At 47.5% G+C, this 11,526-nt stretch overlaps 1 protein-coding gene across 1 annotated transcript; it reads right to left on the bottom strand.

Moving 5' to 3' along the window:
* Nucleotides 1-3,008: 3,008 nt before the first annotated feature.
* Nucleotides 3,009-11,470, bottom strand: LOC135313160 (estradiol 17-beta-dehydrogenase 11-like). The gene is made up of 7 exons (XM_064450375.1): nucleotides 11,126-11,470; nucleotides 9,087-9,194; nucleotides 8,318-8,449; nucleotides 7,108-7,214; nucleotides 5,615-5,752; nucleotides 5,235-5,351; nucleotides 3,009-3,681 (listed from the first exon to the last, which is right to left on the bottom strand). The coding sequence occupies exons 1-7, from the start codon at nucleotides 11,333-11,335 to the stop codon at nucleotides 3,594-3,596; spliced, it is 900 nt and encodes a 299-aa protein (XP_064306445.1). The 5' UTR covers nucleotides 11,336-11,470; the 3' UTR covers nucleotides 3,009-3,593.
* Nucleotides 11,471-11,526: the final 56 nt, after the last annotated feature.

Raw genomic sequence — 11,526 nt, 5'->3', positions numbered from 1 at the left:
TTAGTTAACGGAGATATTACAATCAGCACTTAAACTTCATGTCTAACTATAGTTCTCTATATTTATTTTTTCTATTGATTAGCTCTGCTGGTGATTAATCCAGCCATGGTTGGGGCGATACAGGGGACAGAATGAGCAGTACTCTGCATGGACCAAAAAGAATAGTTAAAAACCTGTGATAACACAACTAGTATAACAATATTGAATATGTTTATTTATCTAGTTCTTATTCTAAACTGGTGTAACAATGTCGAATACATTAATTTATCTATTTCTTATTCTAAACACCTATTCTAAGTATCTGAGCCAAAAATCTCTTAACAACTATTTTTCTCCGCTTTGTTTGGCCCTGCACAGGTGGCAGTGTGGGCACCTTGCTGTTCTTGTCCCAGGCCCCCATGTCAAGAAGCAGCAAATCATGTTCTTCTTTGTTGTTTGCAGGTGGAGGAGACAGAAGTGGCAAGAAAGTTGTTTATTCAGTCTCTAGCAAAAACATCTTGAGGGTCCCCTAAACTCTCTATTGCAATTCTGTCTCAAATCCTTCTGTGTGACTGCCCAGTCACTCCGTCTCATGAGGTTCCCTGAGCAGTTTTCTTCATGGTGAGTCCAAGTCCATCCTTCCTTCCTTCCTTTGAAGTTGTCAGCAGACTTTGTCACCTACCTTCCTCTTCCGGGTCGCTTAATGAAAGCAGAATGACACAAGTCCTTTCAACTTGTGGGACTCTACAGGTGAGCTCTTGGCTGGATGTTTCCTAAAATTCTGTCTTTTAGTTAGTTAGCCATACCCAGACCCATAGCATCTTAGGCTATGGCTGCTTAGTTTCCTCAAGTCCTTTGGAAAATGGCATTGACTTTACTAATTGGGTCATCCTTATCTAATTGAGTCTAAACTGCACAACTCACACTTACTTGCCCATGTATAATGGAGTGTCCAGAACCTTAACCAGAACAGGGACACTTAGAAGAAATGGGAGAAAACCAATTTCAGGTGGCTTGTCCACCTCTAACAATGTAACTACGTGGTCATCTTTGAAAAGGATTGCTGACCACAGTCTTTTGCTTTTCAGGTAGAAAACTAGACGTATCTAGGTTGTGTTCATAATTCTACTTAAGGATTTTTTTGAGCTGATTGGGGAAGAGTGAAGGTTGCATGAACATCTGTGCGATCACCAAAATCTATCTCCACTTAAGATTAGAGTTATTGAAAAAGATTGGGTTGTTTTGTTTTTTTTTTCCCAGGTGCTTTGGCGGCACTGTTGGTCATCTTGTCTGCAGGAGACTGAGTCAGCTCCAGCAGAGAGATTCAGAGCTAGGCACTTCCTACTTTTCTCTTGGAACTTTGTTCTCTCGGCGGTTGGTCCAGGCTCTAATTGCACAGCTCAGTGGTGCTGTCATTTTCCTGGCGCAGGGATCCAGTCAGTGCTGTAGCTGAGATGGAAGAGGCAGGGAGGGCAGGGAAGTGCCAACTCCCAAGAGATGCCTCAGAGGGAGGCAGAGCATGAGGCCAGAGCTGCTAACCTGACTCATGACGAGTCCTATGCCAGGGTGTGCGGTACCACTCTTCAAATTTGGGGCTTAGCTGTAGGTGGCTATATGAACCTTGCTCACATAGGCTCCTGCTAGGCGTGTGTAACGCCCAGACTTTGGGATACGTTTCAGTTAGTTGTTGTGGCCAGAAGAACTGAGGAGCCTGGGAGGCTTGATGAATCAGTTCTGTCACTGGTGCTCAGGAGGTGAAGGCTTAAATCCTTGCTTTGGCATGTTTCTTTCTGCCAAGCAGAAGACTTGCAGTCTCAGGCAACATGGAGAAGATCAAGTGGCTCTCAGCTGTGACAGGCGTGTGGTCTTAGCAAGAGCTAAATATGTAGCTCAGATAAAAGCAGAAGCAGCACAAAACAAATAACCTCTTTCAGAGTAGACATAGACATTAGGTAACTGTTCTCAGGTTTGGGGGATGCCTCCGAGGCAGAGAAAGCAGACTTACAAAATAACTCACTGAACATGCAGGCAAATTGGCCTCCTCTATCCTTCAGGACACAAAGAATGCTTCTCTCAAGTGTTTTGGGGTTTTAGAGGGTCTTGGTTTTCACTACAACCCCTGTGTAATATTTTTTAAGTGGCATTTATTTAACTTGTCTTTTTTCCATTCGCTGAAATTTGCAAACCCCTTCTTTTTCTTTCTTGGCTACAGGAATCTTGCACTGTGAAGCAGAAGGTCCCAAGCTGGGAACTTGTGCTTTGACATGCCCTGAATGTCCTGTTACATGAAAGTTGCGTGAGCAAAAAGGAAACTGTTTTTCTGTCACTTAGCACATTTAGCAACCATTTGCGCTGCCGGCAGCACAAGCTTCTACCTCTTGCTACGTAAGAGCAGGAGGAGCTGGATGACGAGGGCTCTCCTTTTCCTGAAGAACCTCAGTTCACAGAACAACACAAAGTGCTCAGGTGAATGGGAAGGACTCTACTGGAAGCCACCCATTTCCCGCTGTTCCAAAGGTGGCAGCATGTTCAGGCCTCCCTTGATGGCTGTGACTGCCTGGCACAGCTGGGAGTTGCACAAGCAGGTGGAATGATAATCTGTGCTCTGAAGAGGTCTTTGACCTGTGTTTCATCAGACGCTGTTCTCTTGTATGACAGGCCAAAGACCTTTGGGAGTTTAACCTCCTTGTCAAGGTGGGTCCCATCAGAGCAGGCCGCTAGCTTGCGATGAGCTGTGAGAAGGCTCGTCTGGAACATTCCTGTGTGCACACTCTGGTCCCTGGCCTGGCACCCGCATCTAAGCCCGGGCCTTGGCCCCGGCCCTTGCGTGGGCTGCACTGTTGGCGTGCCATGCCTGGTCCTGTACCTTGCTGATCCTGATGTGCCTTCCGGGTGTGACTGGGGTCCTGCCTCACCCCTGCAGCCTGGCCTGGTGGTTGGCAGACTCTGGCTAACCCTTTCACTGTTGTGGCACCAGCTCTGCTGCCCTTGCTCAGAACCGATGACCATATTCATTGCTGAGACACACCTTTGGGTTGCAGAGCAGTATTTATTTGGAATAAGGAGTGTTGTTTGTGCTAATGCATAATTAATACACAATGTAATGATGTATTACATTACTTATAAGCCTGTATTATTTCAGGTACTCCCTATAAAAGCACATCAAACTGTGAGTGTCCATTAGAGCCCCTTTTTTTTAATTTAAAAGATGATTTGAGGTGAAACAGGCCACCCACCTCCTCTATAAATTGCTTCTTGCAAGGTACCTTTGCTCAGGGATGAGTCCAGATTAACACATTCTCAGGCAATCGCTTTGCACTCAAGACAGGCTTGGTGGGAATTCATGTCTGCCTCAGCACTAGGAGATAGAGGCGATGCGCATAGAGCCAAAGCAGCCCTTTACACTTCTAGAGATGCATCTCTGCTTTATTAACACTCCATGTTGTGCAGCTATGTCCCTGCTGCAGGTGTGGGATAAAACCTTAGGTGTGCTTGGACATGGTGGCCTGGAAGCGTCTGTCTTTGACTCAGAGCAGAACTAACCAGCTGAACTATGCTCAGCACACATTCTGTTTTCACTTGCGCCACTGGGAAATGAGAATCAAATTTAGCTTTCACTGAGTGCTTCTCTGCCCAATGACTGCATCAAACTTGACGTTGTTCAGCTTTTTCAGAACAGCCAAGGCACGTTCTGGGAACAACCTGAAAGAGATAACACAGGAAATTACATGTGGCATAAGCAACTTGAACTATGGGGAGATGTGGCACTGCCGGTGAGGGAAGAGGTGATCTGGGAGTGGATGTGTGCACACACAGACTGAGACTAAGGCTTAGACTGGGCATTATTTCCAAAGAACACAGAGCCCTTATCGGTCTCTATCTAGTTTAACTCCAATCCCACCCATCTCCTTTTATGACAGTTCCAAGGCCAGGCATCTGCTGGGCAGTATTTGGGTTGCAATATTGGTGCAGGATCCAGGAAGATTCAATACTGAATGCTGACAGGTTCATCTTCAGTGTTTTATGCTATGAAAAGCAGCAGGCCTATGGAAGGATGAGATGCTATAACTTCAGTTTCCTCACCTAGGATTTCTTCTCTTATTACTTATGTCACTGTGTCCCAGTATCCAAAATTAAGACAAAAAAGCAAAGTCATCCTAAGGGCCCTGACAGCGTTAGGTTTGACTTAGCTATGTTTCTGCAGACTTGTACTGTCAGCATGCAGCTCTCAGATGCAAAAAGACTCTAAAGCTTTCTCCCCACTGTCTGATGTTGGGTTTTGCAAGCAAGATATTACTAAGTGTTTCATAAGATATTGTAAAAGTTAACTGAAAACTTAACTTAGTTGTGCTGTTGTGAATTCTAGATTTGGAACCTGAGCTCTGATGATAAAAAGGCCTCCTCAGCAGAGCAGCTACACTGGATATTAAATCATAGAATCCTAAAGATGTGTGAGAGGACAAATCTTGATTTACATGGCAGAGAGAAGTAGTAGAGCCCTCTTGAAGCAACTTTCCAGGCTCTGTCACCTCAGTCTGCGGTGTTGATGTGAAGAAATGAACACTAATAAGCCGCAGGTCCTCAGCTCTGTCTGGAACTACACTTGGGCTGCTGGTTCAGAGAAACTAACTGTTCTTTACAAGCCCACGGAATATTATGATCTGTGAAGAAAAAGTGTTTTCTTTCCACTCCCTCCCTATCAGCCTGTAGAGCAGTTGAGTTCTCTGCTGAGAACAGTTAGCTGCAGAAAATGGATCGTAATGACCTTCCTGAGTCCTCTCAGGACTCAAGAAAAAACCCCTTGTGTATAATGTCTGCTGTTACTAGAAAGAACCACTGCTATTTTATTACCTTGTTACGTGCTCTTCTCAGAGCGATATATTTCAGATGGGTGGGTGTTTAAAAAATATTCTCTTTTGCAGACAGTTACACGTTATCTAGTTACAATAGGCATATTGATGTCCAGTCTGGATTGATAAATAACTGAGAATAGCGATGTCAAACACTGAAGATATTACAAAATAAATTAAGCTGGGCTAACTGTGAACTTCTGCTGTCCATCTGTCATTCCAGGGTTTCTCTATGCTGCCACACTGTATCTTTTATTACCATGCGTGCAAAATGCAGTTCACCATAAACTATAACTTAATTTTGAAACACATGTTACAAGTTTAATACTTCTATCATTCAGTAATTAGCACTGATATGTTATTCCATTCCCTCTCAACCCCTCTTTCTTTTCTTTTGCTACTTACATTTCAGAAAGTGAAGCAATGCTTAGATGTGACGGAACAAAAACCATTTTCTGGTTGGTTAGTATTCCTTCCATCAGGGCCTCTACAACTTCTTCAGTCTCCAAAATCTTTCCAAGCCTACTCAGGAAAGCATACATGTAAGAGCTATGATGGTAAAATGGGTGGTGCTAGCTGATGTAGGATGCTTCACAGATGCACAAACTCACTCAGGTAATACAAATGCAACCATTCTGTGGGTTAAATAACACCGCAGATTTTCTTTTTAGCCAATGATATATAGTCTTTTTACATAGTTGGAATACAAGGCCTAAACGTGGGGTTAATGTGTTGTGCCATGGTGCAAAGAAGGAAGGACTGGAAAGCAGATTTTTGATAGGTACCTTGTACTGGGGTTTTTGACAAATCCAGTGTTTATAAAAACCGGACAAAGGCACGTAGTTTTTATTCCATCCTTTCCCAGGGTAGACAGCTCCTCTGTCAGAGCTTTATGAAATCCAACCGCCGCAAACTTGCTTGAACTGCAGGAAGGGAAAAAGCATAAATGAGAAGGTAGAAGTACGGTTTCTAACTTTCTACATCTGCAAATGGCCTAAAAGATCACATAGAACTCACTAGGAGGCAAGAAAAGAAAGAGAATGTAATTGAGCTGAGAGGCAGGGCAAGAGACTCATTCTAACTTTCTGGAGCATAGTGCTGGATTAGATATTGCTGCTTGGGGAAGTAACTGTGGCGTGCAGCAGGGCGGGTGCCTTTCAGAAAAAGTCACCTTAGTGGTGAACAGACAAACAAATGCCATGGGTTGTTAGAAAATTATGACTGATGGGCTTCCTGTTTCTCCCACGTGAGAAGATTCTTAGTGGGAAGAGAGCCCAAAACTCTACAATTAAGAAGGATGGGAGGAGCAGTAATAGAGAACAACCCTCTGCTGTTTCTTGTACCAGACAGGAGCGTGAGCTTTGAAACGGAGGAGCATTAATGCATGTAAAATTGAGGAAAGTAATGCCACAGGGCATACTTCATACTCTTGGTGCAGGCCAAGAGTGTAAATCAACTCCAAAGAGAGTAGAACCAGAGAGTGAGTTTATTGACCGCTATTGATATGGACAGTGTAATCCCAGTAGAACCCCTGGCTGGGGAGTTCCCATGTTGCCAGCAGTGACTGACCCTTAAGAAGGAGTGTACCCAGGGGAAGGTTGCTCTGCCTGGAGCCACTGTTAAGAGAGTGCTAGATCTGGCACAGAATGGCAAGATGCAATCCAACAGTGTTTCTGTTCGTGCACCGTGGCTCAAGTGCTTCTAGTAGAAATTGGCAATGCACCGACCTCTCGGTGCATCAGTTCGGTTGCTCCCAACGCAGTAAGTATTATCCTGTTTTTAGCTTCTGAAAGGTAATTTTACAGTCAAAAAGCAGTTTTCACCTTGTGACGGCAGAAGTGTTTCTACGCACTAGTCACTGCCACAACGGTAGAGAGATCAAAAGCTACTCAGTAGGGGGTTACTTGACAACACTACAATAACTCATAGGAGCGCTACTTTCTAAGAACGAGAAGGGAAGAGGATACCTTTGTTGCTAAGCAAAAGTCTGGACCAGTGAGGGAGAGAGAAAAGGAGAAGCCTTCATGAGTTCATGTATCACATGACTATTCCTTCATACACGCATTGCTCCTGATTCTCTTGAAGCTAATGAGCAAATCAGCGGGAACCTCCAGGCACTCTTAAGTGCTGGCTCTTGTGCTTTTTTCCTCCTTAGCACCGTCCTTTGGACATACCGTATTCAGCGGGAGGATTATTTTGGTTACTCTGTGCTTACTGGTGGAGAAGATGCAATTAAAAAAAAAAAAAAATTGAAGAGAGCCAATTTTAAATCACTTACCAATAAGCCACCATGAAAGAAGTCCCAAAATGACCTGCTGCCGAAGCCACCGTGACAATGTGACCGTGGTTGTTGCTCATCATGGTTGGCAGAAAAGCTCTTGTGGTCTTGCAAGTCATTTAAAGCGAGAGGCAAGATTGTGGGGAAGGGGGAAAAGAACAATGTTTTCTTAGGCAGATTCAACACGGACCCTGACTCTCATTCATTACGCACCCAATGCTATCCTTAATGCTGTGTGCTGCACAGCACCTCAGATTCTGAGAGGAGCTGACTCACATCTTTCCTGTGCTGCTTTTTGGTTTCAGGTGTCAGCACCAACACTGCCGGTGTCTCACCCCAGCATGCACAATAAAACGCTCATCCATCTGTAGCATCTCTCTTCTTCTGCTGCAATAACAGCACTCTGTAACCCCTGCTGGCAGCTGCCCTACCCCAGGGGTCAGCTGTGGCTGTGCCAGGGGCCCAAGACCCAGCTCTGATAGGGCCCAGCTGTGTCACCTTGACTCAGACTGCTGGCAGAAAGTTGTGAGAAAGCCCACAGAGAGATGAGAGGTATGAATCACAGGGAGAGGCAGGGTGATGGGAAACAGGCTTGGAAGTACCTCAAGGAGCCAGGAGGGAAGGCAGTGACACAGCAAAGTACAAACCGCAAGGGGACAAGCACCCAGAAAGATTGGCCAGGTTGGTGGGTGCAGTCAGGGAGGGTCCAGGCCTCGCTCTGCCCTGTGGCTGTGCTGTGCTGGGAGCTGTGGGGCTGGCCCTCTGCTGCTCTGCCCGACCTGCCATACCATTTGGGCCGCGTGCTGGCTGGCTATTGTACGTGTCACCTGATGAAAGCATTGCTTTGTATTTTTCAGCTGTGTATCTTTGACCTGCAGCGTCTTGGTGCACAGCTGTGGGCGCCCAAACTACCTGATGCAATGAGGAACCCTAATACACCGATGACAGAGACCAACCCAAGCTGCAGACGAGGCTGTCACCAGCCAGCTCACACAGAAGTAAGAGAGAATGAAAAAACTGGGCCAGGCTCAGATCAGCAAGAGCTTAATCAAGTTCCCCGGCAGTCCGTCTAGCTGGGTGCCCTTGTGCTCTATGCGTCCAAAAGATGCTATTGAATTCACTGGTAGCAGGAAATAATTGTTGGTCTGAACACGCCTCCTCAACAATGCTCCCAAATGAACACAGGTATGAAGATGGTAGTGGCCCTTACCCAGATGTGAGCAAGAATGTTGACTTCAAACATTCTTTCAATCTGGTGGTCCTGAGTCGAGAGCAGGTCGGCAGCCGTAATCACACCAGCATTATTCACCAGGATGGAGACATCCCCAATTTCCTTTCTCACCTTTGGGACAGAAAAAACCCAGAAACGTGCATGTCAGTCGTTATCAAAAAAATGTAAGGCTGTGGAAGATGAGTGACACTTCATTTAATTCCTAACGTTGTTTCTTTTAGGGAGAGGAAGGTCATGCCACGCTTCCAGGTGTGGCAGGAACCCTGCAGCAGTACCATGAAATCAGGTTTAGATCTGATGCTTCTCCCTTAATTACTGCCCGTATTGATAGTCTTCCACACGCTGCCCAGAGTCACGGTGTGCTCTGTGTAGCTGCAGCTGGGACTATGGACATACAGCTATTTTGAACCAGCTGGACCATACTGTTTACAGTAAAACCTTTCAGTTGTCCCCAGTGTTTTCTGTGTGCTCTTGAGGCAACTAAGAATCAGAAGTTCCTTCTGTGGCTGGAAGTCTAAAGAGGAAACTTGGCAATGAGGTGTGATATGCCAGAGCCTCACAAAGGAGGACGACACTGGCTGTGCTCTTGGAAGTACTACTTCACCCTCTGTACTGAAAGCAGCAGGAAGTGGAGGGATTCCAAGGGGGCTTGCACGGTCTGCGTACAACACCCCTTCTCTTGTTTTCTGGACTTTTCTGAAAGTCGAGCGCATTTGGGTAAACCTTTGAACGTGCCCTGGCTCCCCACCTTCTCTGCAGCGCTGTAGATTTCCTCCCTTTTGCTGCAGTCCACCACGAAGGCTTGAACAGTGGCTCCCAGACTTTTGCATTCTGCTGCCGTGTCCTCAACACCATGCTGTAAGAGGCAGAAAAGAAAGATACGTGTGCGCAAGTGTACCCTGACCGCATGTTGCTGCTCAGGCACTGCGGCAGACTAGTTAGAGACTAAAGATTTGTCCTGATTGTGTAACGGCTGCCAAGGCCCTGAGCAGTTCGTGGCTACGCGGGGAAAGAGCTGTAGCCAGGGTTTGTGAGAGGACTACTGTTCTGACCTTAAATTTTGGTCCTGTGTAGAGCGACTGCCAGAAAGGTAATGCGGTAACAAGAGCGAGTTTGCCTTGGTGAAGCACATGTAGCGAGGCTGCAGAAAGGGGGCACTCAGTGACTTACGCAGCACAGCATGCAGACACTGTGACTGTTAGCAGAGCATACAGAACTTAAAATGCATGCCCAGTTGACAGCCCTGAGATCTGAAAAGTGGCTCTACACGTTTCCGCATTCGCACCCTGGATGTGAGAAGAGAGGCATGCTCCAAAGTGCACAATGCAGAGATGTTTCTTACGAGAGCAGCGTTTGACACACACAGAACAGATGCTCCCCAAAGTTATTGTATCATTTTACTAGGGGAGGGCAGAAGTGACTTTACTGTGACCTTGTCCCCAGGTGCCAGAAAGCCATGCCATTGGGGACCTGTGCAGTGAAAAGCCCCAGATCAAAAACAACCTGGGACAGCTCAGCACTTGACATAAGCTGTGCAGGTCCTTGGGGTGGGAGACCAGGCAGCTCCGCTCAGCCCTAGCTGCTGTTTAAGGCTGACAGTCCCGAGGGATGAGGCCTTTGTCAAGGCAGCTGGACTGGGGAAGCATACTCCTAAAATCTTTGGGATCCACCACCTCCTTTGCTGCTGTATTTCAGGGACTGCTCACACCCATGCTTACAACGTACTTTCTAGCACTAAAGCCAGGTCTTGCTCACTACTAAGTTTAGTCTCTTTCCTCCATTCCAGCAAACGTGGACAACATTTGACTTAGCAGCAGCCCTTTACACACCGATAGACTGGTGCCATGCCTTCTCCCGCTCCTCCAGAGTCTGGCCTTAGCCATAATGGGCAGCATGAACAGACACTGAAAATATTCAAGCATACCCTCCCTACCTATACATCCCCTTACACTAGGCTTGCCTTGGGGTTGGTTGGTTGGTTTGTTTGCTTGCTTTTTCGTTTGTGGTGGGGGTTTTTTGCAGCTTCAGGATGATGTGATGAACTCCTCTGCAGTTTCTGATCCACTGTGTCAGAAACCTCTCCATGCACTGCTGCCGAGCCACTCATCTCCTCTGCACAGCCAATTGCTCCTACGCACAGTACTTTGCCTTCATCCCTACTGAACGACATTCTGTTTGTTTGTATCTGTCCATCCTCCACTTGCCAAGGTCTTTTTGCGCTCTAGTCAATTTACCTGAAATAAAGAGCTTGGGCTAGCATAAGCCTTTAGCAAGATGCCACCTACACGCATAACTGCAGCAGAGGGCAGCAGGGCTCACACACAGCTCAACGCAGCTGTGCCTGTTAGTGAGAGCAGAGACGCACCTTCCAGCAACGTATGCAAAATACCTGAGGCTAGACAGAGAGTGGGCAGAAGGTAAACTTGCTTCTCTGTAGAAACAGGCTTCTGGTCTCAGTGTGCCTTTTAGTGCCAGCCCAGGCGGTTCCAATGGCAGCTTGCTGACCACTGCGCTTCCCTCCTGCAGGCACTCGACATACTGTGCACGTGACCTCGCTGATCAGCACCGAGTAGCTGCGGGACCGTGCGAGACACCTATGTCCTTCCATGAAAGTGGGGCCAAAGCCTCTGCTGGCGCTCAGCGTCCCAGTCAGCGAGCTGACCGAGAGCCGATGGGCGCGATGTGGAAGGAAGTGATGTGGATGCAGGCGCATGCAGCCCTTGTTACGCAGTTACAAACCCAGCGGCCTGGGAGGTGAATGAGGCAAGAGAGGAACTGTACCGTTACCTTACTGACGTCCCACAGGACCAGCCTGCTCTGACGCTTGGCGAACTCGAGGGCAGTTGCTCTCCCCACGCCGTGGCCAGCGCCCGTGATGAGAACAAGCTCTCCGCTGACAGACTTTCTCTTCACAGGGAGAAAAAGCTTCACGAGAGCCTCTAAGTAGGAGTAGATGAGCGTGGCCAAAAACAGGAGGAGATCCAGAAACGGGCTCATTGTTTTGCTGGGAGTCCTCTGGCCGCCTGACGGCGCCGCGGTCGCGCCTGACGAGGGTGAGGCTCGTTGCTCCACTCACGGCCCCCCTGAGCGCGCACCGCTCGGCCCGTCGGTCACGGGCCCCGCCCCGCCCCGCCCCGCCCCGCCCCGCCCCGGCAGGGCCCCAGCCTCCCTTCGCCGCCCGGGGCTCC

The sequence above is a fragment of the Phalacrocorax carbo genome, chromosome 4 (genome assembly GCF_963921805.1).
Source record: "Phalacrocorax carbo chromosome 4, bPhaCar2.1, whole genome shotgun sequence".
Taxonomy (NCBI): Eukaryota; Metazoa; Chordata; class Aves; order Suliformes; family Phalacrocoracidae; genus Phalacrocorax; species Phalacrocorax carbo.
Note: the sequence above shows the minus strand (reverse complement) of the source record. Positions and strands in the feature narration are given on the sequence as shown.